The sequence below is a fragment of the Triturus cristatus genome, chromosome 5_1 (assembly GCF_964204655.1).
Source record: "Triturus cristatus chromosome 5_1, aTriCri1.1, whole genome shotgun sequence".
In the NCBI taxonomy this organism is placed as follows: domain Eukaryota; kingdom Metazoa; phylum Chordata; class Amphibia; order Caudata; family Salamandridae; genus Triturus; species Triturus cristatus.
The window spans coordinates 705232809-705259740 of NC_140587.1; the positions used below are offsets into that span (position 1 = coordinate 705232809).

At 46.8% G+C, this 26932-nt stretch overlaps 1 protein-coding gene across 2 annotated transcripts in view; it reads right to left on the bottom strand.

The window, feature by feature from the left end:
• Nucleotides 1-26932, bottom strand: part of ASXL3 (ASXL transcriptional regulator 3) — a 306825-nt gene that overhangs the window by 155158 nt on the left and 124735 nt on the right. For both annotated transcript variants that reach the window (XM_085605686.1, XM_085605685.1), the window contains exons 3-5: nucleotides 17061-17169; nucleotides 1549-1608; nucleotides 528-639 (exon numbers count right to left, since the gene is read on the bottom strand). In XM_085605686.1, coding sequence (XP_085461812.1) covers nucleotides 528-639; nucleotides 1549-1608; nucleotides 17061-17138 — 250 coding nt within the window. In that variant the 5' untranslated portion in view covers nucleotides 17139-17169. The remainder of the gene's footprint in view (nucleotides 1-527; nucleotides 640-1548; nucleotides 1609-17060; nucleotides 17170-26932) is intronic.

Below are 26932 nucleotides of genomic sequence, written 5' to 3' on the forward strand. Positions count from 1 at the left end.
CAGACAGCATTACAACAGAATTTCAAATGAAATAATGTGTTTTGTATACCCCTTTCAGGTCCCAGTCTTTTAACCTGCAGTAAAAAACCAAGAGAACACACTCTGTTTTTAATAAAATCGGAATTTTCATAAGTGGATCTGGAGCAAGCTAGTTACCCAGTTCTTAATGACTCTTGTGGCAGTCTCACAACTGTGCTTCAATAGGGATTCCTATAAAACACATGGGGCAACCACTGCCTTCAGAAGGAGGATGAGGTGCCTTTGTTGGAAAGCATTACCATGCCATTGGTACTGCTTACCAAAGCTAATCAAGATATCACTGCCAGCTGTCATCTAGGTTAAAATGTTTCCAGATTTGGCATTTAAATAGGCCAGATCCAAGAACAAGACAAGCAACTTGCTGCTACCTGCAAACATCCATGTGCCTCTCACGGAAACCTAAGGTAGCAAAGCATGGTTTTCCTAGGAGAAAATGTAAGACTTTTTCAAGCAGTTGTCTATGTAAAGGTAGCATTCATCTTATTTACCTCCATTTTCTTCGCTATTACTATTATTTGAGTCTGCCATCTCAGTGCTATCTAACTCGGACTCGCATCCTATCTCCAACGTTCCTTCATCTGAGCAGGTAGATTCTTCTTTCTGTTAAAGAAAGGCACAAAACAAAAAAACCTTAATATTCAGAAATAGCAACCAGAGAAAAGGCGATGCACTATTAATCCGAGTGTGTTACATGTAAAGCTGTTAAAGGTGCATGTTGATAGCCCAAATCAAAGCAAGCCCAGAAGAGAGGAATTAAATATGTTTCAGCTAGATTTGCTCATACAAGCCTTTTGTAAAGGTAAGTCCCCAAAACCGTAAAGCTATAGATTTATCGAATCAGAAACACATGCATATGCCAGTGGGAATCCAGATTGTCATGGTAATTTGTAAAAAGCACCTCAATTTATTTTTTCTCCAATGAAATTATAATTCCTCTGTAGAAATTCCTTCATCTACACCATAATCAAAAAATAGGGGTGCCTGTGCTGCAACTCGTGGGAAGGTTTAGGACTACCTACAAAATTAGGGCTGTGGTCCTTGACTTCCTTCCCACTGGCCACGACCTGTCTCTTCCCCTCAGAATTTCATTATTCCCACTCCTAATCCATTTTGACTATTGAAGATTCAACATACGACTGGATTCTCAGAAATGGGAATTGCAGGCATAAATATCCACAAATCCAGATTTCGTAAATCATGCTTTATTATTTACACTACATATTCTTACCTTTGTGCACCATAATAAAATAAAGATGCACAAAGTGCTTTGTGAATGCAGTTCTAAATGTTTACTATATATGGGCAACTAGTCCTGTTAAACATTGAATATATTAATACAGATGGCATCCAAATAGTGTCCCTTAAATGTAATGCATGTTAATTACCACACATTCTCTGCATTTCTGTGCCTTGTGGATCAATACAATGAGGAGTCAAAAAAGGAAAATATGTCCTTTTAGGTACACTCTGGATTTAGCCAACATATTGTAATATGAAAACAGTACCAACCTGTGGCAATGGTTCTTCAGCAGGAGTTTCATCAATCGGCTCACATGCCTTGAATAACTCCTAGTAGGGAGTAAAAAACACAGATGATTTTACATTTCATACACCTTTATTGTGAAGTGTCAGGAGACAAATCATCCATGCATCCAAGATAGAGTGGAAACTAGCACTTCAAGCCCCTACCCTTTGGTAGTATTCTCGAATTCTATTCACCACAAAAAGGCAGGTTAATCCTCCATTTCTAAGGTTTGCAACCGAAGAGGATTCAATGTGGCTCTAGAAAAACCTTAAGCTTGAGAACAAATATAAAAGGTTGGAATCCTTCTTGTGATAATGATCTGCAAAAGTTACATTTGTTGCTGCTTTGTAAAGCAGAGCTCATCTTATGTGAGAAGGAATGTTGAGAAATTAGCTCATTTGTGAATTCTGGATAGCCCGTTGCCCAACTCCGCCTACATATTTTAGCATACATTCCCAAAAGTAACTAATAAATGTGCGACTAACCTAAATGCAGTTGATTTGAAAATAACTGAAGGGGATCACTGCCTGCAGTATTGCAACAACCACAATTCAGGTCTAACCTTTAAAGATGCAAAGAATGAGGTGCCTAAAAATTGCTAAGAATTTCGGGAAGTGCCTTGTTTTAATCAAGCTGTGCCTTTTCATATTGCTAAGAAACGTGATGGGTAGCTTTAATTTCAATTGACTCTCTTGCAGCCCTAATGATCAGTGATTTCCCAGAAAGCTTCAACCACCATCAAATATATTTTGCCAGATGCAGTGGTACTTCATTCTATATATGCATAATGATCCTCACAGGAAATATCAATGGTGAAGATTTTGGGGAGCAGAATAGAGGAAGGGTAAAAGTTGAAAAGGAAGACTGAGCTTATGTTGGGGAGGCAACAGACGAGAGGTGGGCATAATGTGAGAGTACATCATTAGGTTACCATAAAGTGATGGTCTGTATGTAGTTAATTATTTAGTATAAACAAGGTCCTGGGTGAGGAAAATCTACTACATTTTAACTGATAGCTTCCTTCCAGAAAAATCTGTGTATATACCTTATTCCTACATCATGAATACAGGGTTCTCAGTAAAGACTGCAACAGATGTTAATATGAAGGGCTACAACATATCACTATGACAAATTTGGAAACAGCCGCAGCTGTTACTGTCTGGGCACATTTTTGGCCAAATACAATCTTTAACTATAACAATCTTCATCTTTTGTTACTACATACATGTATGTTTAAGGACCAAAGTGTAAAAAAGCTGAAGCAAATACAACAAATTAATAAAAATGGCTCGGACAAGGACAGTGACTAGAGCTGGACTGACATGAGATGTGAAAGTCTCATTCATTTTGTGAAGGAAGAGACAAGATTAAACAAAGACAGTCCTGACCACAATAAACAAGGATGTAGAAGAGCACTAGTGGTCTGCAGCATCACATGGACACTTGTAGCAAGTGAAACCTGCATGAACATGCGTTGGTCAATACCCTATTCAATGACTGATGAAGACCTAATACCAAAGGCAAACTCTGAACTGTGCAAGTCTAAAAAGAGTAGCTCATATTATATGATGAAATCCAATTATTGATCTCTTGAATATTTATATGTATTATTGTTTTTTTTTTAACACAATCCTTATTGCATTTTTCAAAGATATGGCATTTATGACTGATAGGAGAATGGCACATAGCATATGAAAGAGTGTTACAGAGAGCATCATTCAAATTGTCATGCTTAAGAGGTTAAATATTACGCATTAAGGGGGGCGGAGCTTGCTCGCGACCAAGATGGCCGCTTGAGCCCATAGCTCCGTGCATCGTAATACAATCCGTAAAATTATCCGACATTCGCACAGCGCTTTTTACCTGCATAATTGCGGCCTGTGTGCGGGAACGTCTCAGATACTAGGCGGTTGTACTCCGGTTCTTCTAGGACCGGGAGAAGAGCAGCCGCATCGTTTGAAAGTTGTCTGCCTCGCAGGGCCCGGACCCCCGAGCTACAGTGGGCGTACCGGCGGAATCTGCGACATCGCGGGCCGCTGAATGGCTGAGTAGCGGCCCACTGCATCACACACGGTGGAGGACTGCTGCCTCGCGACCTGCTTGGGCTGGAGATTAGCGCGGCGCCCCAGGGGAACTATCGGAACGCCGTAATAGCATCTCTGCGGTAAGGGGGGGGGGGGGGGTCGTCTGACCGGCTGATTCTGGGCTGTGTGCGTTATGCGGAGAGAGCACACACGGGCGGTCTCAGCTACCCCTGTTATACCGCTGGGAGAAAACCGAGCCGGTGTGCGGTGCGAGCATCGATTGGGGGCACTGTATTTAAGAGACATTGTGGCGACGCTGCTCGGGGGTATTCTCCCCCCCCTGAGACCGCCATTTTAAGACGCGAGAGATATCGCGCTTGGAGTCTCGAGCTGTGCGGGTGCCTGGGGAGTCGGCGGGAGTTGGCCCAGGGTGTGCACAGACTGGGGGCCACACATAAAGGGCACCTAATTAGAAAATATATCGGGGAGCCGATCCCTGTGGTGCAGCGGTGAGCATATTGGCGTCTGCCTGAATAATAGTTTCTGTTGCATCTCAGCAGAGGAAGTGTGGCCTTAATTGGGGACTACTGTGGTTCTGCTATTTTACCGCTAAAGCACACGTTTCCTGGAAGTGGCGTCTTGCAACTACGCCGGACGACATATGGGGCACTGGACTGCGGCACAGTAGCCTTCACTATGAGAGGGAAGAAGATCACTACTGGACACAGTCGGGGCCTGGTCTAGTTGCCTATTACTGATTGCCTTTGCTTGGGGGGCCATCCTGCGCTCCATAGTAAGGACCCAACTGCAGTCGTGCACACAGTGAAGCAGGACATTATCCCATGTATGGTGGAGACAACGGTGAATGTTGGTACTATTGGGGGCGCTATTGAGTCCTGGTTGATATCTGGAGTACATAACTCCTAGGCTGCAGTTCTGGTGTGACCTCCGTGGAGGGAACCACTGAACCACAACATGGGCAGAGTTGACAGGGCCCAGCCCAAGCTCTCCTTTGAGCAGAAGTGCTCAAAATCTCATGACGCTGCCTCGGATGGGGCTGATAGACCCCAGACTGCCCCCATGTCCGACGAGCCTGGTTCGGATATTCGGGGGATGCGTTGCCATGGAAAAAAGCCTACAAAGCGGGGACTAAGATGGACGCCCTCTCTTACCGGATGGACAGAATGGTGAAACGGTTAGACAAACATGCGGAGCGTCTAGACATGTCGGAACGGAGATTAACGGAGGTCGAAGAAGCGCATACCACATTGGACTCGGATCACAAGCAATTGGGGAAGGTCCTGCGGGTGCTTCAAGATAAAACAGAGGATTTGGAAGCTCGCTCACGTCGCTGTAACCTCAGAATTACCGGTTTGCCAGAGTCTACCCCGACCGGTAACATGGAGCAATTCATTGAGAAACTGTTAAGCACATTGCTCGGAGAGGGAGTCTTCTCGGCCAGGTTCGTGGTGGAGAGAGCCCATCGCTCTCTGGGACCGCGTCCCCCCCAGGGGCACCACCACGCCCGATCATTGCGAAACTACTTAATTATCGGGACAGAGACGCTGCCCTGAAGCTGGCCAGGGAAAGGGGGTGGCTGAACTATGAAGGATCGGAGATATCGTTGTTTCCTGACTTTACACTTTGAGTACAAGAGGCTCGCCGCCAGTTTATCCCTATGAAAAAATAGCTTCGAGACATGGGCATTGATTATGCCATATTGTATCCGGCAAAGCTCAAAGTCAACAGGCAGGGCAAATCTCATATCTTCAGTGACCCCAAGGATTTGCAGAAGGCAATGAAAGAATGGTCCAAAGAGCGACGTCATACCCCGGATCGGCAGCTGCTTAACGAAGCAGCCGGGGGCTCTCTAGAGGAGCAGGACTGACGGAGAACATTGGCTGCTGGACGATAAGTATGGTTAACTTGCTGCAGTGAAAGTGGCGGGGCGGTGTTGTGTCCGGACAAGAAGATTAGGAATATGGGCTGTGGATATCTGGCCTTAGCAGCATGCGGGGGGGCACTTGGTGGGTCAAGGTAACCGGGTGCCGTTGCAAGGGCTATTAGTCTCGGAAGCGGTGGACTGGCGGGGGCGGCTGGTGGCTGGAGAAGGGTTGTGCAGGGTGTTACACTTATGGAAGAGCTGCCACAAAAGGTTACTATAGCTTCTGGGAATGGCTTGCACTGGGCATGTGGGGACATCTTCTTAAATTAGGTCTTATAAGAGTTATGATAATATCAAGTTTAGTATGTGGGAATGTACAACTAGAATCTGACGGTGCACGGGGGGGCGGGCTGCTTGAAGCTGTGTTTTCCTTGTTATCCATAGCAAGACGAGCAACATCCGCCCGCGAGTGCATCACACAAGTGGGAGGAGATTTGTATTTTTGGGGGAGGTGAGGGGTGGGTACTTTTTGGGCAGTGGGGCATGTGTCACGGCCGAGTTGGGGGTGGTCTGTTGTGGGTGGTCTGTTGTGGGTGGGGGGTGGTATGTTTGGTGGGGGACAGTTTGGATATTGCAGTTGTTTACAGCCTTACGTCCATGCGTTTTCATAGTGTATAATGTCACTTTGTTGCTTAGGACTGGAAGCATAATGAGCTACACTTCACATGGCGGTGGGAGACAGTGAGACACATTCGCTAGGGCCCCCATGTTCCTTACGTACAATTACATGGAATGAGCATGGACTTAATGACTACCGTAAGCTACATAAGTGTTGAACTACCTCAATAGACAGAATATAGACCTAGCTCTGATACAGGAGACGCATTTACCATTGAATAGTGCATTATTGCGCAGTAGAGGGCTGCTGAATAACATCGCCATTTCAGGATTTACCACACATGCTAGAGGGGTGCTAATATGGGTTAATGTCAAGTCGGCCATCACAATGGTACAATTAAATACAGACAGGGAAGGCCGATTTCTGATCTCCAGGTCCCGGGGGAAAGGAATGGATATCATAGTAGTTAATGTCTATGGCCCCAACTATGATTGCCTGGAATTTTATGACTCCCTTGCTTGCACTACTTTTAAGTATCCGGAGTCCCGCTTCCTTTGGGGAGGAGATTTCAATCTGGTCAGGAACCGGGAACTGGATAGATCGGGGGGACCGTCTAGATGGCCTTCCGCTGTGGCAACAGCACTAGACTGTGTACTGCTAAATATGGATCTTTGTGATGTGTGGCGGGTTAGATGTCCAGATAAGGGAGGGTACATGCACTACTCCACATACCATAATCTGCACACTCGTATTGATTACTGGTTGATCGCTACATCACTCATGGGGCATATTCGGGATTTCTTGGTGCTTCCTCGTACATTGTCGGATCTTTCTCCTATATTACTCGTAATTGATGTTCCCAGGAAGTCAGTTCCGCCATTCACTTGGCGGTTTCCGCCCTACTCACTGCTGGACCCAGCCTTCAAAGAAGACTTGGCAGAAGCTATAGAAACTTTCTTTGACACTAATGTTGGTTCTGTGTAGAGATTCCAGGTTGTCTGGGAGGCATTTAAGGTCTATATCTGGGGGGGTGGGGGTGGCTATGGCCAAGCACTCGGGAGTTTTGCACTCTATTCGGCAAAGATTGGCTGATCTTGAGCGACAACTGGGCGCCCTGGAACAACGACTGCAGGCAAACGCCGATTAGGCAATAACAAACTAAATAAAAACCTTACTTGAGGACTATCACAAGGCGGCAGACAGTGAAGTCAAACATCTTGGCAAATACGCTATAGCGCGTGTATATGGGGAAGGAGATAGGCCGGGCTCGGTCTTAGCACAGATACTGAAGGCGAAACGTGGTAAAACACTAGTCATCAAACTTAAGACTGCAGAGGGTGAAACACTTACTGATGAGGTAGGCATAGCAGGCAGGTTTAAACACTTCTATGCGGAATTGTACTCGTCGCGGTCGTCCAGCTCAGAGGAAGAAATCCTGAACTATTTGGAATATATTAAATTACCCTTTCTTACTAACACACACAGGGAGTTCCTTATGCGACCCATAGAAAAAGATGAAATATTAGTGGCACTGTCTGGTATGAAAGCCAAAAGCACTCCGGGGGCAGACGGCCTCACAGTCAGTTTTTATTAAAGTTTCCTCGATGTGCTGCTTCCGCACCTCTCTGAGCTTTTTGACGACGTGTGTATTGGGCTCAATGCCGCCGTCGATGAGGGAGGCGGTCATTGTCACCATTCCAAAACCAGGCAAACCCCTTGATGAGTGCGGGTCCTATCGTCCGCTCTCCCTGCTCAACGTTGACACCAAGTTGTTTGCTAAGATACTAGCTAACCAGCTTGCGCCACTGGCATCAGTCTTGGTGGCCCCGGAGCAAGCGGGGTTTATCCCGGATAGTAATCTCACGTACAACCTGCGTACGGTGTTCGGCACTTTCCAACATACCAATCCAGACTCGAAGGCTGTTGCAGTCTTCCTGGATATGGAGAAGCCTTTCAACTCTGTCGAATGGCCCTTCATGCGACAGGTCCTAACTAGGATGGGACTGGGCACAGTCTTTTTACAATTGATTGGGGTACTTTATAATTCTCCCACGGCATGAATCAAAGTAGGTGAGTTAGTGACTGATCCTATCTAGGTGTCCAGGGGTACAAGGCAGGGTTGCCCGCTGTCCCCTATTTTATACGCTCTAGTGGCAGAACCGTTGGCCTGTGCGTTGAGAGAATATCATGCTCATAAGGGTGTCTGCTTTCCCAATCATAAGATCATTGTGTCTACGTATGCTGATGACACACTATTATATGTGCGCGAGCCGGAAGACAATCTTTCCTCAGTGCTCCGGGAGGTGGTGTACTTTGGTGCTCTGTCTGGCCTACGTGTTAACTGGCCCAAATCCATTATCTTTCCGATCACCCCAGCCACGCGGCCCTTTGAACCGGATTACCCACTACAGTGGACTACTGACGCGATACGAGATCTCGGTATCCGTCTGCACACTGATTCGGAGATTGTGTTCAGAGAAAATTATGGCACTGCGGTCAGTAGACTGGAGGATGATGTAGAAACTTGGATTAGACTGCCACTGTCCTTACTTGGCAGAATCTCAGTCATGAAGATGGTGATTCTACCGCGACTTTTGTTCCTCTTCATGAACATACCAATTGTTTTGCCCCTTTCCTTTCTTCAGAGAGTTAACACGTTGCTGATCAAATTGGACTGGGCGGGCAAACAGGCGAGGGTTAATTGGCGGACGCTTACCTTGCCATATCACTTGGGGGGTCTGGGTGCACCAGACTTAAACTTGTATTATAGAGCGGGACAGGCTACCCAAGCTTATCATTGGATACATGGATTGCCTGAGATTCCGTTTTTACGTATGGAAACGCTTTTTGCTGAGCCTCTCCCCCTACCAGCCACAATATTTGAGCCTGTCGATCGTAGAACGGGGATTTTGGACTCGCTTAATTCCACTAGGCACACATGGCACAATATACTGCAAATGCAGGCTGGGGCGCTGCTTTATTTGCCGGACATGCCACTTGAGTGGGCTCGCTGGTTGGCTCCGTGCAAGGATAAAGGGGTTATACGGACGTTAAAATCAATGAACATCTCAGCGACAGGGGATTTGTTTCAAGATGGAGCTGTTAAATCCTGGGAAGAGGTGGAGAACCCGGAGACATCTGGCAGCTTGCTACAAAGGTTCCAATTTTATAGAGTGCGGAGAGCATTGCGTGATACCTTAGGAGACGACCTACTAGAGCCCCCTGGAGTGCCGGAACTCACTTACATAATAAAGGCCAAGTCACCCCGTAAAATGGTCATTAACATTTATAAATTGGGTATGTCACATAACCAACCAGTACACTAAAGCTAGACTAGCCTGGCAACATGATCTGCAGCGGAACATAGATGATGACATGTGGACTTATTGTGGCACTAACACCCGACGTGTCTCTTTACACGGTAGATACAGGCTGATCCACTTTAAGTATATCAATAGAGTGTACTACATACCAGAGCGATTACATAGGTATGGGTTGCAAGAGACATCGGCCTGTGACAGATGCACAGCACAACCAGCAGACTTTATTCATTTGGCGTGGCAGTGCCCGGGGGTGTATACATATTGGGAATCTATTCTTCAGGAGTTGGGGAAAATTGTAGACATGGAATTGGCCCCGGACCCAACTCTGGCCCTTCAGGGATATACCAAACCGTTGGCCAAATTAGTGCACAGGTTAGTGGATACGGGTCTTTTAATAGCGAAGCGGCGGGTTTCAATGTGCTGGTGGAAGGGTCCCTTGCCCACCATAACGCAGTGGTCGCAGGACATGCTATATTGTAGCACACTAACGGAAAACTTCAGCGAATTGCTCCCTCCCAGGAGTAGACCCAAGAAGTTCTGGGGACTCAACACGACGTATTTGCTTTCCAAAACCTCAGACACTGGAACCGCGACACAAACTCACCCAGAAGACGCTGCGCAGGCAGACACTAGTTAATCAACCCTAGGCAATGTACATCAGAGGGAGACCTATTGAAGGGCAGTGCTGTGACAGTTATTGGTAGTTTCTTCTATTTTATCCAGTATCATGGAAAGACAGGGAATGTGGGTCTAGCGAAAATTATTAGAGTCAACAAACGCCGTTCTTATAATATTTTCTGATACATAAGCAACATTTCAATGCTTTGAAGTGCAATAGGACAATGCGGGGAGACGTAGGCTACATGGGTTTTGTTACTGTTTGTGTAGTTTTCATTTGAATTTCTTTTTGCATATCTGATGTCTTTTATTCCTTGGTCGCTGATCGCTGCCTGCCCCTTGGGTTGTTGGCTTACTAGCTGTGTAACGTATACAAGGGAAAACGCTGCCGGCCCCAGGGTTGTAGGCACAAAGCGGTGTGTAGGAATACAGTAAGCAATAAAATTCTTTAAAAAAAAAAACATATTATGCATTAAAGAAATAAACATTGAACTATATCCCCCTCACTCCACCAACCTGTAGACTGTTACCTAATCCGGGGATCCTATGTATGTGGTGGTGCGCAGGCAGTGTATATGGCGTTTCTAAGGGTATGTATGAGGAGGTGAAAGTGATGACATCTCTGGTCCAGCAGAAGAGGTGTAGACCTTCCTGAACCATGTATCATGGTTAAAATCCTGAAGAAAACCCTGAAATGTTGTTAGCATATGAGATTGGGGGATATTATCAGAATGACCTGATTCAAGGTGGTCATGAAAAAGTGGTGTGCAATTGATGCTCAGTCTGGTGTCATGTCCTGCGCTTTGAAACCCTCCACCAAAGCATCCTATTCTAGGGACATTGGTTTCCAATGGAGGCCCGGTAGTCCTCCAGAAGGAGGGCTTCACTCTTTGCGGGCCCCCATTGGGCCTATTCCTCCCACTAGTTATCTAACACTGGGGCAGTCAGGCATTTCCTGGAGCTACATCTATGAAACACAATGTGGGTCCTATTGAAGCATCATTAAACTGGAAGGCACAGGATCTTAAAAGCCTCCCACCCCACTAGTGGAGAAGAGGCAGTGCCACAATTCTCCATGAAATATGTACCTCTAGTAATGGCAAGTGTCTCTCTAAAAACGACATCCTCCAGGAGGGTTGGCTGCACGTGCCATGTGGGCAAAAAAATGTGTCCAAGATAGTGTTATTTCTACAGGAATGTGATCGGAAATGGTCTTCCCTAAGTGTGCGGCATGTGTCATGTTAGGTAGGAGCGTGATGGGACAGAGAAACCTGTCTGGGCGAGAGTGAAGTGTATGGAGGTATGAGTAGGAATATTTGATGACTGCAGCATTCCGACTCCATCATATACATGAGAGATTCCAACCCTCCATCTGTTGTTTCAGTGCCTTGGACTGATGTATCGGTGCAGTGCCAAGCAAGGGGGGATGAGATCGATCTAAGGTAGTTATCTAGGACTGCATTAAAGTCACCTCCCTGCACCAAGGGATATGCAGTCCAGTCTGTCAGTATTGAGGATAGAGGGGACAAGAAACATCCTGCTCTGTATTGGGTGCATATATGCACCCAAATACAATTGGTGCTTCGTCCCTTACTAGGCCATAGCTTCACAGCAAATCTAACCTGGTGTCTAGGGTTGCAAAAGGGAAAACCGCCCAGAGCCAGACTGCAGCGCCCCGAGCAAAGGCCGAATAAGAGGTATAAAATAACTGCCCTCTTCATTTTCTACGCAACTTCTGGGCTTCATGAGTGGTGAGGTGGGTCTCCTGCATGAATTTTATGTGAGCACAACACCCATTTAGTTGTTCCAAAATCCTGTGTCTCCCGTACACGGAACCCAATGCACGCACATTCCAGGTTATGATGTTGTAGGCATTCAATATTGTAGTAATCATTTCTGAACCAAGGGCTTTCCCCCTCCCTTATTAGCCATCCCTGCATAATGTATGGCAGTCCCCCCAAATGGTGAAATAGGTGACAGTGTCAAATAGTAAACTCCCAACCCTGAAGATTTGATCCAGCAATTAGTTGGCACTAGATCACACATAATAACCAGCAATAACATATCAACCATTGAAAAACAATTGCCTTTGCATAAGGTGCATGATGTTCTGTACCTCTGGGGTAGTTTGAGATTAGGTGGTGAAGCCAAAGACCCTAGTGCTATAGGCAATGTCTGAAAAGAAAAGCATCATTGAATACGCTTTACTCAGGCCCTTCAGACCGGCAAGCCATGCGTCATGTGATCTGTGGGGTGATCGGGAGAAACAGGGCCATACTGCCGTCTGAGATACTGTCCTGTGTCGTGCTGGAGCGGATGGGCTTCTTGTTGAATCTCAAGGAGGCCGCTGAGTAAATCGCTGCATGCTGCCCCTCAGGGACCAGCTGTGGGGAGGGAGCCACATTCGAGCTACCTCGATTGGGGGCACCCAGTCATCATCTCCGCAGTGCACGCTGAGTCTTGGGTGGCTCAGACTGACTGGGGAAGTGGTGTTCCAGCCAGTCCGTAGCATTTTCTGGAGAATCAAAAAAGAAAGCGTGCTGTTCATGGATCACCTTGAGTTGAGCAGGGAACAATAAGGCGTACTGAAGGGCGACGGATCCCAGCTGGTTTTTTAACTCCTGGAACAAGGAGCATGTGCAGTCTGGGAACATGGAAATCCTGACATTCTCCATAAGGATGACCGCCCTTTCACGCATTGTATGCAGCAGAGCGCCCCAGTCTTTAAAGTTGAGGATTTTGGCCACCATGGACCGCAGCTCTATGCACAGTATGTGCCATTTTGGGTGGACCCGGTGCACCCTCTCCAATGTGAACAAGGCAGACAGCCAGGACGGGGCCACCAAAGTACAGAACCAGTCCTCTATATATTGCATTGCATGAGTGCCCCTTCGGAACACCTACATTACTTCTAGTGTTTCTACAAGCTCTCACCTCCGCATCATCAATGCAGTCCTGGTGCCTTTCTATTTGCTGACACAGGTGCGTGTGCTGTGATGAGTGGTCCGCTTGAAATGGAGATAGTGTGGAGAGGGTCAGTTAACTTGTTTTGGCTCTGTCAGACAACTTGCGCTGGTCATCCTTGAGAATGGTAATATCCTTTGTGATGGCTTGTAGGCTCTCTATTGCCATGCGTGAATAGCGTATTTCCTGAAGAATGACAACCAGTTTGTCCATTTAGGATGTCATTATGATGGAGAGGACAACATCCTCAGTTGTCTGCGTTACGGAGCTCTCCGAAGGAGTGGACCTGAAGTGAGAATGTGGAGGCAGTTTATCTGCTTAGTTCCTAGTGCGACCCATGGCTGCAGTTGGTAGTATCTTGGTGATCAAGACTCCCCTCTGTAACCAGTTTCACGGCTGAAGAAACTGATAAGCAAGGGTCGTAGACTGAGCTACATTGCCAGTCAGCCCCGTCGAATAGCCCCCAACGCACAAATCACGAGTTCTGCCTGCAGCAAGGCCCTTGGCCATCAGGAGAACAACACACTGCCCTGTTACACAACTTGACAATCACATGGCAAAGCTGCTATACAAAGGCAGGCAAGGGAGCGTAGAATCCGGCAATGATCCTCGCCGGGCCTCACAGAATCCAAGCAGCCAGCATGTGTCACCTAGGGCCCCAGACCATGCCTCACCTAAGCGTGACCAATGCATTATCAGCCCCTGGACCTGTGGAAGGCCAGAGTCCTCTGTTGTAGCCTGTAGGGCCACTTGCATTAATAGGGCCGATAGGTACCACTCAGATTTAGACTCCGACCACGTTCCAAGGGGAGGAGGCACTCTCGGGGGCAGTGGGGCAAGGGTATTATGTGATGGGGGTGAGTAGAGCCCCTCTCCCAGGTGGGACTAAAGGCTGTTGGCTGATGCATCGTAGTCTCACGAGTCGCATCCACGCTCCGCAAAGCGTTGCCCCTTTCCTGTCCCGCCCACGCCACTCTTCTCTTCAGTCCGAAGTGCAGAGTTCAGTAGCCGAGCATTCGATCCGCTCCCAGTGCTGTGTATGATTAAGCGGTTGCAGGGGGACCTGTGGACAATGCGGCCGGCCCCTCCGCTCCATCCAAGGGCCAGGGACCTACTTGGGTCTGGCCACCATTCTCGGACCGCAGTGTGCTGCCCTTGTTCGTGGGGGGTGGGAAGGGTAAGGAGGGGGCCCACAGCACCAGCAGACCAAGATCATTGAGGATATCAGGCCCCCTTGCCAATGGAAACAAACAAAATCCCCCAGGCGAGTGTCAGTGGTGCCGGCAGGCGCACCATAATCTCTTGGGCCCTTGCCATGCTACACCAGCCAGGGCCCGGGCTCCCACGCCCACTCACGCTGCTCCTCACCTAAGCCTGCAGTGCAGAGCCCAGTGGTCGGGTTCCCGGGTCACGGACATTGTTACGTGGGGACTAGCTGCCCAAGAGGTACTAGTGGACAGTTAGGCCAGTCCCTCCACCTGGGGCTCACGCAAGTCCAGCCGCCATCTTCAGCCCTGCATGCAGGTGAGCAGATTTTGTCGTGTCCAGCCACCACCGTTGTGTTACAGATCGCCAAGCCGTTTCCGCCAGGCTGTTGGGACCTCCAGAGTAGCGGCTGTGTCCGGATGCTGAGCTAAATGGGTGTTTTTCGACAGATTACTGGGCTCCGAGTCCAGGAGCTTCCAGGTTAAGCAGGCCCCCTCTTAGGCGGTTAGCCCCCCCCCCCACCATTTATATGTATTACTGATACCAGCCAAATGTATGCCTCAGGGATCTATCACCCTGCACTAAAGCCATGATAGTCAGGAATTTCAACATATCTGTTTTACATAGCATTGAGTCCTGGTTAGTGAGATGCCTCAGCAGTAGTCGCACATACGTTAGTTATCTGGTGCATGTAGGTGCTTGCTGAATATGGATGTTCAGAGGAGTCCAAGTTTCCAGACAAACAAGTTGAGTGATGCCAGTTTCCTCCATCTTGGGTATTTCTGCAGAGGCCAAGATCTCTCAGCTTCCTGATGTGCATTAAGACGTGTGATGATATGCCAGCTGCACTTCCATAAAAAAAAAGGCTAGGCTATGCATCACAACATTTTAAGAAATGTTGTTCTTTCTGCTTGATTACAAGTCCGAAGTTTTGCGTCATATTCACTGAATGTTAAAGATGAAAAAGTAACATTGGCTTCCAACAAAAACAACTACAGAGATAGTCTTCTCTGTGCTCAGCCTGGTCTTTTGTTCACATTCCCTCAGCTTCAGCTAGCATTTATGTTTTTGCATGCCTCTGAGACACTGTTCACCTTACTTTTATTCCTCTATGCCTTGTCCAAAATCCTCCTATCTGCTAACAGTCTTCTCTTACACCAGCATGGTGGACTGTCCTAGCTACTGCTCTGGAAGCTACTTTTACATGCTTGGTACCTGGCTTCATATTGTAGGACCTTTTCATATTGTGGGATTACGGCTGGCGTTATATGGGGGCTCCACCTATGTCGACTCCTACCACAAGCTCTGGAAAGCCTTTAGGAAAACAAAGCCACTCAGACCCAACCACTAGATGACGGAATTTTGCAAAGCATGTGAACCTTGAAGACCTTTAATGCTGCAAAAATACTTGTCTATTAGGGGTCTGGCAAGGTAGCTGGCAAGGTAGCTCTGGAGGAAGAGAGGCCAGTATTCTAAAGAAAGACAATCGCCATTATTGGCCTCTTTGGATAGAAGGGGATCAGTATTATTCATGACTCTTTTGCATTAACCGAGAACAGAACATCACTGAAAATGAGTCAAATTAGTGTACATTTACACAGAAGGTTTGTTGGCTCTCTATTAAGTCCATCTTCTACCTTAATCTGCTCACTCTCTGAGGGGAAGGGACTGGGAATCTGACAACACCACACTTGTTGCCCTAGAGCGAGAACCAATTTCCCTGCATGTCTTAGAAATTAAACCTCAATCTTGGCTGCATATCCTAATCTCATGGGCTCTGGAAACAAAAAGACTGTGTTGATTTTGTTTTCCAGAACACATGCATAGCATACACTCATTATGAATCAATTATCAAGCTGGATATTTTACCACACAGCACCTTTACCACACAGTTTTTACCATGCAGGTAAGTTCCACGCAGCTTATTTGAATGGTAACTATACAACGCTGTACATTACCACGCAGGTACTTTTTACAACTAAAAAAAGACCTAGTAAACACACAGATATGTATGTGTGTATATATATGTATGTGTGTGTATACAAGTATGTGTGTGTGTGTGTGTACATATATATGTGCGTGTGTGTACGTATATATGTGTGTGTGTGTGTGTGTGTGTGTGTGTGTGTGTGTGTATATATATATATATATATATATATATGTGTGTGTTTGTGTTTACATATATATGTGCACAAACACACCATTATATATCTAAATATATTAAATATCTGTTAGATCTTTAAAAAGTGTTGTAGGGGTTGGTAGGGGTAATAGGTAGTGAATGGATTAGGGGCAGAAAGAGTTGTAACTGAAAGGGTAAGACTAAAGGGTTGCAAAGGTTTTTTAAAGTTCATGAATGGAAAGGGATAAAGGGATTAGCAAGGGGTTTTTAGGTTTGAGAGAAGGGTAGGGGTACGGGATTATTAAGGGCTTTTTTTAGGTTTGGAGTTTGGGCAGGGGGAAATTAGATTTAAAAAAAAACATTTTTAGGTCTGAGGGTAGAGAGGTTTTTTCAAATACTTATTTTATCCATACTTATATATATAAAAATACTCACTACACAAAAGGGGTTTAGGGGTTTTCCCCAAATAAACATCTAGGGATAAAAAAATACTTGCCAGCCCATTTGCTTGGTAAGGTAAAATGTGGGAAAACAATGGGTTGTACAACAGGTTGTAAAAACCGCAGTGTAACAAATCACGACATCTGAAATCAGTGACATTTGTAGCAGCTCATTTCCTTCTCCTATCTTTTTCCCTCCCCCCAACGTTTGTTAAAAGTTGAGAAATGCCACACATAGAATGCAAATTAAAAACCCGTTACTTTACATTCAAGAGGCAGAAATAATTCGACTTACTTTAAGAGCATAGAGTCCCGACTTGCCAGGAATTTTGCAGAAAGTTCCATCACCCACACGTGTGTTACTATGAAGCATTGCATTCAGACAAGCTAATGGAGAGGTTCCGCTGAAAAAAAAAAAAAAGAATAAATAAAGAATAAAAAAAAGAGACACACTGTGCAAATTGAGAGAATTTTACAATACTCTTTTCTCTCACTCACTATTTGTTTTTGTTTTTTACTCATGGTTTACTCTTTCAACTGCTCTCCCAACCTCAATAACATTTACATTACAGTAGCAAGGTTCCACAAACATAACCATAAGCATCTATCCCACAGGCTTCAGGCAAAGAGTCTGTGAATTGCAATTAGGATTTATGCACACAAGAACAGCAATCTACATATTTATGCAAAATACTCATTAACAATTGGTGTACAGCCTTCCTTCGGCACTGTTCGTGAGAATGCAATTGAAATAGATGAAACCAAAACGTGTTGGGAGTGCTGTTCTGCAACACTTGACAAAAGGCCTTAAAAAGAACAGGGTTAGTTTAAAAATTAAAGGCCTGTCAAGGTTACAGCTCCACAAACATTTTTACACATGCTTTACACAGAAGAATGTTATTGTCGGACTGTCACGTCTTACAATGCGAGGCATGTTTGTCCGTCCTTGCACATTAAGTCTCTTGTCCACACTGTTTGGGCTTATATTATTATGTTATTACCGCACAGTTGTATAAGTAATGACCAAAGATGCAGGAATAAACATGCCCCCGGCTCACACAGAGAGAGTTGCATGGAGATGGATAACTTGTTTTTAAATACATGCTATTTCTTCGGAAATTAAATTTAATCAGACCCTATAATCACGAAGAATGAAAAATTTCCTAGCTAACATAACAGAAAGTTTCAATTCTATTAAGGGCTCAGAGGCGAGGATTATGTGATTCTTTCTTCACTTTATTGAATAGCAGCCATTTGTAGTCAAGCAAAATAAACCACTATTCCCAGGAACCAAAGGGAATCAACAGACAAAACAATGGAGAGTCCCTGGCCAGAGTGTCCCATCTTCTGCACCAATTACGGGTCCCCAAGGTGCTGGTAGTCCTTCGTCCCTCTTCCATTCCTCCTCTTTCGTAGCTCGGTCAGCCACCAAGGACGCCTCAGGAATCCAGCTTGTTGGAATCGCCTTCAAGGAGCAAAGGCACAGCATAAGCAACAGAAATGTCTAAGGATTACACTGTGAGAGAAAGCATCTCAGGACAACCACGAGAACATGTCAACAGAGCAAACCAAAGTAAGCCAACTTTACTTACTCCAATACAAGGGAGGGAGAACAGCAAGAACTTGTACCCTGGGTGGGATAATCCTCGCCTCCAAGTCCTTAATAGAATTGAAACTTTCCGTTACGTTAGCTAGGACATTTTTCATTCTATGTCAGGACCGGAGGCGAAGATTATGCTTGTTTAAAGTTTGCTCACCACCAAATGAGCCATATCAATCACCGGTTTAAAGTAAAACCGTTTAAAGGTAGAGCCTGAAGACCAATCTGCTGCGTTCAGGATGTCTTCCAGACGTGCTCCCAGAGGGCACGGGCAACGGGCAATCGTGGGTAATGACACCATCTTGTGAGGCTTCCGAAGCGAGATGAGTAACTGGCGTTGCCCGGGAGGGCGAAACTCCTACGACATCTCCTCATATGCCTTGAGACAAGACCCCACACATAACTTCGGGGAATTCGGGAAAGCAGGATAAGAGATGGATTTCGTCCCGCATTTAGTGCGCCTACGGATAGTAAACGTTACCCCCGTAGGGGAAAACATTCTACCCGAAACATCCAGGGCTCTAACATCTGAGAATCATCTGCAAGAGACTAGACACAGAAGCATGACTAGCTTCGCAGAAAGCTCCTTCCTAGAGAGGAACCTATTCGGTTACCAGGAGAGGAACAATTTCAAAACCTGATTGACATCCCATAGCTGGGAGTAACACGGTTCTGGAGGCAAAGAGACGGATGCCTGGAAGCAGGCGACAGACCAAGGGATGCTCCCCAACCGGAGTGCCATTGACCATGGTGTGCCCAGCAGAGATGGCGGAGCGAAAGGTATTGATGGTCCAATACGCCAGACCCACTTCCGCCAGAGAGGCCAAAAAATTCAAAATAGAGGTCACATCCGCTGCCATGGGATCGATACCCCGTCGCAAACACCAACGACACCACCTTCTCCGGGTGGAACGGTATCTTTTGACAGTGCTGTCAGCCCAGGCTTTGGCCATGAATGCCTGAGCCGGTCCCGAAAGGCCTGGGACCGCCCATCGCCCGATAAGAGGGTGAGGACTCCCGCTCAGATCGAGGAGAAGAGTTGGAAACGGGGAGTGGGATTGGAGAATCCCAAGAAAGTTCCAGTAGAACTGGAAACCAGACTTGCGATCTCCAAATCGGCGAGATGAGCACCACGTCCGCCCATTGACGCCGCACCTGGGCTGTGACCCACGTTATCGTGGCAAACGGGGGAAATGCATAGCCTGTTTCCTCCCGCCAATTCTGTAGGAAAGCGCTCGTCCATTCCGCAAGGGGATCCAATCTCCAGCTGAAGAACCGGGGAAGTTGATGGTCCAGGCGGGAGGCAAAGAGGTCCACCGAGAACGGACCCCAAGCGCTTTGGAGATCCGCAAACACTCCCGGGTGAAGTTTCCAGAGACTCACATCGTGGAAATGACGAGACTGGAAATCCGCCACCTGGTTGTCTTGACCGGGCAGATATTCTGCAGTTACCAAGATCTGGTGATCTAGGCAGTACTGCCAGAAGTTTGCTGCGAGGTTCGAGAGGGCCTTGGAGCGTGTGCGTCCCAGATGGTAGATATACTGGACTGCCGATACATTGTCCATCTTGAGAAGTACCCAGGACTGGATCGAGTCCTTGGTCCAGCACTGGATCGCGAACGAGCCCGCCAAAAGCTCCAGACAGTTGATGTGTAACTGTTGATCCGATGGAGACCACACATCTCCTGTGGCGAACTCGCCAAACCGCACGCCCCAGCCGGATCTACTCGCGTCGGATTCAAAGACGATATCTGGTGTGGAACCGAAAATATGAGAGAGCCACCACTGGAGCTCCTCCCTGGCGTCCGCGAGAGAGCTAACTTGTGAGAATAAGAGCTACCTTTGCGCAGGTGTGATGCCTTGAGGCGTTAAAGGGCTCTGTAATGGAGCGGGCCCGGAAAAATCGCCTGAATGGAGGCCAAGAGTAGACCTATAATGCGAGCTAACTCCCTGTGAGAGATCTAAGACTGGGCCAAAGATCTCCGAATCTCGTGATGAATTTTCCTCATTTTACGAGAGGGAAGGCTGAGAGTGGACTCAACGGAGTCTATCGGGAAACCGAGGAAGAGCACCCGCTGAGATGGTATCAGGGAGGACTTGGCCTCGTTGATCACAAACCCGAGGTTCTGAAGGAGATCGACCGCTGTCTGAAGGTGGCGAGAGAGCGTAATGGGGTCTTGAGCCATCAAAAGAATGTCGTCGAGATAGACGATGAGTCTCATGCCAGATGCCCGCAGGCGTTCGATTACCGGCCAGAGAACCTTGGTTAAACACCAAGGAGTGGAGGACAGACCGAAGGGGAGCGTGGTGAACTCGTAAATTTTGTTCCGGCAGGGAAACTGTAGGAAACGCCGATGTGGAGGGAAGATAGGGATCGCAAAATAAGCGTCCTTGAGATCGAGACGCGCCATCCAGTCGTTGGGGCGAAGAATGTCGCAAAGCAGATAGATGCCCTCCATCTTGAAGTGGCGGTAAACCAACCACTGGTTGAACCCGCATAAGTTGATAACCGTCCGTTTCCCTCGTCCGGTTTGTCCACCAAAAAGAGGTTGCTGAGAAAACCTATGGGATGTGGCAGAGTTTCTGCGAGAGCTCCTTTGTCCAAAAGAGACTGGACCTCTTGATCGACCAGGGTGGAGTCTGACTCGGAAAAACAAAGCGGACAGGGAGCCACGGGTTGCGAAGGAGCCCCGAGGAACTCTATGTGAAAACCCTGCACCATCTGCAAGACCCAGGCGTACCCCGTGATGGAAGTCCAGGTTGGAAAAAAATGTGCCAGACAGCACCCCACTTTTAGAAGGGAAGAAGGGAGAACACTCACCGGAAGAACTGGAGATGCCACCGCCTCTGGCTCCTCTGTTTTTGAATCACCGTCCTCGGGTGGGGTAAATGTTGCCAAAGCGGGCCTGGTCTTGATATTGTCCATTGTTGGAGCCCTGTCCCCTATGCTGGTTAGGACGGCCGGACGAGCGGCCCCCTTCCTCGTCCGGCCCTCAGAAAACCTGATGGAGAAACACCTTTCTGATGGAGGATTGCTCTCTGTCCAAGGAGGTAAAGGTATTGACAAACCTCCCCAATTCCTTTACAAAGGGCTCGCCAAAAAGGCTGCCCAGCGCCACCGGGCCCGCCTCCGAGTCGGCCAGGTCTCCCAGCTTCGGGTCAACCTTGATCAGTAAGGACCTGCGCCGTTCTGTGGATATCGCGCAGTTGGCGTTTCCAAGAAACACCACCACGCGCTGGGCCCACGAGGAAAGATGCTCAGGGGATATGACAGACCCTGATGCCTTGGCCTCCTCGGCCATATCCAAGATCTTGGTAATGGGGCCCAAGATGTCTAAGACCTTGTCCTGGCATGCCCGCCAGGACTTGTCGATGCCCTTTTTAGGGTCTTTGATAAACTTTTGCAAAAAGATGGCCATTCTAGGGTCAATGTCTGGTGTAGCGGCCACCCTCCCCTCAAGGGAGGGGCGCGGACACTCCGCCCTAAGGCAGTTGCGGGTCGCGGCCTCAAGCGGGCGGCGGATCCGACTGGCAACATACTGGGCAACCTTGTCCAAGGGGGCCCAGTTGGAGGACCATGGATGAAGAACGTCGTCTGGATCCAGCATGTCCGCGCAAAGATTCTGCCTGTCTGAGGAAGGGTCTGGGCGAGATGGGCGCCAAGGACGGGACGGGCCAGCTGCGTCGTCCACGTCTCCTTGGTCCTCGTCCCCAGTGGAGGCGGGAAGCGCAGGGGCAGGCCTGATCGATTTTCCGGGACAACCGCTCCCCTAGGGGGGACATGGCCTGTTCCACAGCTTTGTGGATGGACACATCCACAGCGTCGTAACAATTCTCATCCCATTGTAGGGCAGTAAGGGGATCCTCCTCCCACTGATCATCTTGAAACACCTCATCCTGGTAATCCTCCATTGTGAAAAGGTAAGTACAAGCAAAGGTATGAACTATCAGTTAAGTAGAAGCGTAGGTATGGACTACCAAGCAGATAACAGTGAGGTGATATGCCTCAAGATAAAGGGGGGGGGGGCTGGGTGTCAGCTTATATAAGGGCGGGCAGTGCTCGCAGGATAGGGCGCTAAGCCCAGGACCCCAACAGCCCTGGTGCCAAGAGATTGTAAGGGCGGCCTGCAGAAACACGGGCCACAGCAGACTAAGTCTGCAATACTGACTCTTACATATATAGAGCGTTATGGGCCTAAAGGACATTGACCCCCAAGCAGTAAGAACTGTCATCCACTGCCTAACGGCAGGTACAGACCCGGGCACTGGGCATTCAGGGGGCGTAAAGAGAGGTGCAAACACAGGGAAATTACCCCAAGCACCAGCTTACAGACCCGGGTCAGGGGCGTGATTGCAGGCAAAGATCAGGCTCGTGTGGCGTGCAGCCCTGGATTCCGACGGGCTAGGAATGCGCGGGATCCTGGGCACGCATGCCGCATCAAGCGCGAGACCAAGCGCCCTCTAACGAGGAGACGTGGTCACCGCGAGCCGGCACCAACAACGTGGCCGCTAGGGAGCTCAAACGCTCCCACGGCCCAAAGCGAGCTGCTGAGCAGCGACGGACTCGCAGAAATGGTGAAAGAACCTGCTAAACGAGGAAACACTGAAAGACCGAGGCGGGCGCGGCTTCAAAGACGCACGCTGCCTCCACACAGCTGTGAGGGAAACAGCACCAAAAATAACAAGAAACCGGCGCAGCATGCGCGAATAGACTAACGGGCGAAATATCACCACAGTGTAGAGCACCACACAAAGAACAGTGTGAGAATAACAGTTAAAATATCACCAGCGCATCACGCATAACAAAGCAACAGTGCACAGACCACTACATTAAACAACAATGAAAAGCTGAGAGAGAATAAAAAAGCTGAACTTATCTTGGCTGCAAGCAGCGAAGAAAGAGGAGGAATGGACGGGGAGGAAGGACTACCAGCACCTTGGGGACCCGTGATTGGTTCAGAAGATGGGACTCTCTGGCCATGGACTCTCTATTGTTTTGTTGATTCCCTGGTTCATGGGAATAGTGGTTTATTTTGCTTGACTACAAATGGCTGCTATTCAATAAAGTGAAGAAAGAATAGCATAATCCTCGCCTCCGGTCCTGACATAGAAATAAATAGCACCTTAAAATGAAATGTTGCAGTACATATTAACCAGGGCGCTACGTAAAAGAATGTTACTGGATTATTATAAATCCCCTGATGTACCTAGCAAGTGCTATAATAAATGTCTACTATACTTGTTATCTTTGTTGTGAACATTTACTGTTGTAAAGCTCTTTGATACCTTTGGGTCTAGCTAGCGCTATATAAAACTCTCAACCTAATAAATAAATTAATAAATATAACTAAATTACATTTAATTAGCTGATGTTTGTTGACGGGTAAATTGCTATAGAACGGCAATAGGGCTTCACAAGGCATTGAGTACCAGCATGAATAATCAAATACAAGGAAGCAGATTGATGAAAAAACAATCACATAACACAAAAATTAATTATAAGGCAATCCATGTGCATTCAATACAAGAGCTACCCACAAGCAAGAACTACCCCCGAACAACACCACTGAAATATGGCATCACAAACCAGCGATCAGCGAAAGGACGGTTACAAGGAATGAAAGTATCTCAAAGAGAAAGCATGTCTGACATTTATTAAGCATATAATTCCAAATGAAATTTTACTGGCACCAGTTTTCCATTTCATCAATGCAAAAATTGTTCTTAAAACGTACTGTGCCCTTTTAATTTTATATATGAACAACAATATTCCACACTCTGCCTTACTCTTTTAAATATCTATTTCAGACCACTGGCCTCCATTGCCAAGGAATCCGGAGGGTCCATTGTCTCCTATGCTGACGATACTCAGCTTGTCGGCTCCCCCCGCCCAAATCAAGGTTCTCAGCCTCAGTTAGGCCCATGCCTTGAGAAAGTGAGCCACTGGATGGCAAGCTGTTCACTGAATTTAAATGGGAACAAAACCGAACTGACGGGACTAGGAAATAACCTATCCCTCAATGACACAGCGGGGTTGGCCAAACAGTCTAGGGACACTTCTCATTTAGTCTTCCCCTACAAAAAAACCTGGAAATGTGGTTGGACAATTCTCGGTCAATGGAAGTCCAAGTATAAACAAAACTAACAAGCTTCTGCTGTTGAGGACCCTGAGGAAATTTCTGGATCTACTGCCTATCCCTTGCAGGAGACTGGCAGTCTAGGCATTGATCTGTTCACGCCCGGACTACGGTAACTCTCTATATCACAGCTCTCCCAAAGCAGTCCAAAAAAGGCTATGCAGAACGCTGCAACCAGAACCATCTAGGAGATACCCAAAGGGCCTTCAGCCAAGAAAGCTTTGACTTCATTACATTGGCTGCCTTTGCAACACAGAATTAAATTCAAAGCACTACGTGTGACTCACAGAGCAATAAATGGGAAGGGCCCTCGTTTGATTAGAGCCCTACTGACCGCCTACATTCAGAGTAGGACTTTAAGATCCCCCAACACGGGTCTTCTAACACTTCAACACACACTCAGAAGGCCAAATGGGGTGGAAGATATTTCTCCCATCTCTCTCCCAAACTGTGGAACACATTGCCGATTAGTCTGAGAACTGAGTTGGATGAGGCCAAATTCAGGAAAAAGTTTTAAAACTTGGCTATACCCTAATTATCTATAGCCCAAATGAAGATCAGTAGGTGCACGTTTTTGACTCACAGCGCTGGGAAGCCTTAGAGTAGATATGCGCTGTATAAGTCAAGATAAGATATTGGCTGATAAACTTAATTTCATACATAGCTATAACAGCAACTTGAAGAAATCCAATGTCTTTATACATTCCACTTTAAGTGGAGCAAATTTATAGTCTGCATATTGCTCTGCACTCAAAAAACATGTTTCTCGCTCAATAGGCAATAACTGGGGTCAGAAAGAATCTCATGACCAAGAAGATGCAGTTCAAAATAATTCAATTAACAATCTTTATTCACGTACCTTGAGTTATGCTATTTAAGAGCATTGTTGAGTGAGAGGAGGGGACTCATGAAAGGCCAAGTCTTGAGTGATTGGTGATGCCCTTCCCCTCTTTCAGGAATAGTAATAATCAGCATATTACACTGTACCTCAGCATTAATGGTTTTAATGCCATGGAATTTTGTTGTGCATTTTATTTTATTTTTAAGTAGTGAACCAAATCCAGCATGCATGGAGTTAAATTTGTGCACCACGGTGAAATTACACTGAAGAGGCTGCATGGCTATTAGGAATATTGTTTCAGTGTAAAGTCCTTGTAAAATGCAATTTGTGAGGCATTAAAGGTCCTTTCACTGTTTCAAATTCGCTGTACTATGTAATAAAATTAAATTTGACCTTTGCGAGTAGTGTTCATTGTGTGAATGTGCATTTATTGTTACAGTTGCTCTAAATAATATATTATTTGTCCACAATTATTTTCAGTTCCATGAACTGAGGGGTGTGTGAGAGAATATACTCAGAATATATGCAAAAGAGAAGAAAGTAGTGAAAAAATAACTTGCCTGCTGTAACAATCTTTCTGGTGGATGCTTTATCTACCTGCAGTATCCTCACCACTCGAGCAGGGGGAGCCGAATCTACCTTGATGCCGGAAGTGCAGTTGTGGTGTTATCACTTGGGCCACTTAGCGCCCTCCCTGGGACCCTGATGTCACTTCCCTCTAAGTTTTTATCAGCGCCCTTAGAAGCAGAGGCGAGGAAAGAAGCGAAGAATTACAGTGGTGCGCTTTATTAATTGGCCTATGATGGTCTACAGAATGGGAAGGTTGGCGGCACTGGTAAGGAATCTGCAGGAATATAGAGTATCCACTAAAAAGATCGTCACCGTAGGAAATAACTTTCTTCTGATGGATACTTCTTCCTGCAGATTCTTCATCTTTTGAATTGATTCCCAAGCAGAACCCTACCCAGTGGAGGGTCTGAAGGAATGTTCAGAAGAGGAAATTCTATAGGACTGAGCATGCAAAAATGGCCATACCGCCTCACCCCTTATGGTGAAAGTTTGAAGGGAAGCCCATGTCGCTACCCTGCAAATCTTAGCAACAGGAACCTCCCTGACAAAGGCTGCTGCAGAAGATTTAACCCTGGAATGGGCCCGGACTCCCTCAGGCAGTAATATCCAAAAACAGAAAGTCCTCTTTGTGGCCACCTTACCCTTCCTTTTTTTTTTTTTAAATTTTTATACCAGATATAACAATACAGCACAGCATAGGGTTCAACAATTAATAATCAATGAAAATATACAGTTCAATTATTATAAACAATATATAGCTTCAATAAAGCCATTATCACAATTTCCTTTTGAAAGTAAAATCCAAGCAATCAAATCATATCAAGCCACCATATTTACACCATTTGATCTTTCCATCTCCGTATTGGATCCCAAATTCTCAGACCCAGTTGCTTCCCCCTTCGGCCCTTCCGTTCGTAAATCCCTTTTTCTAAATTGTAGGCAAACAACAGATTGGCCAGCCATTGATTCCTAGTGGGAGCAACTTTGTCACGCCAGGCTCTTGCTATTAACAACCGAAA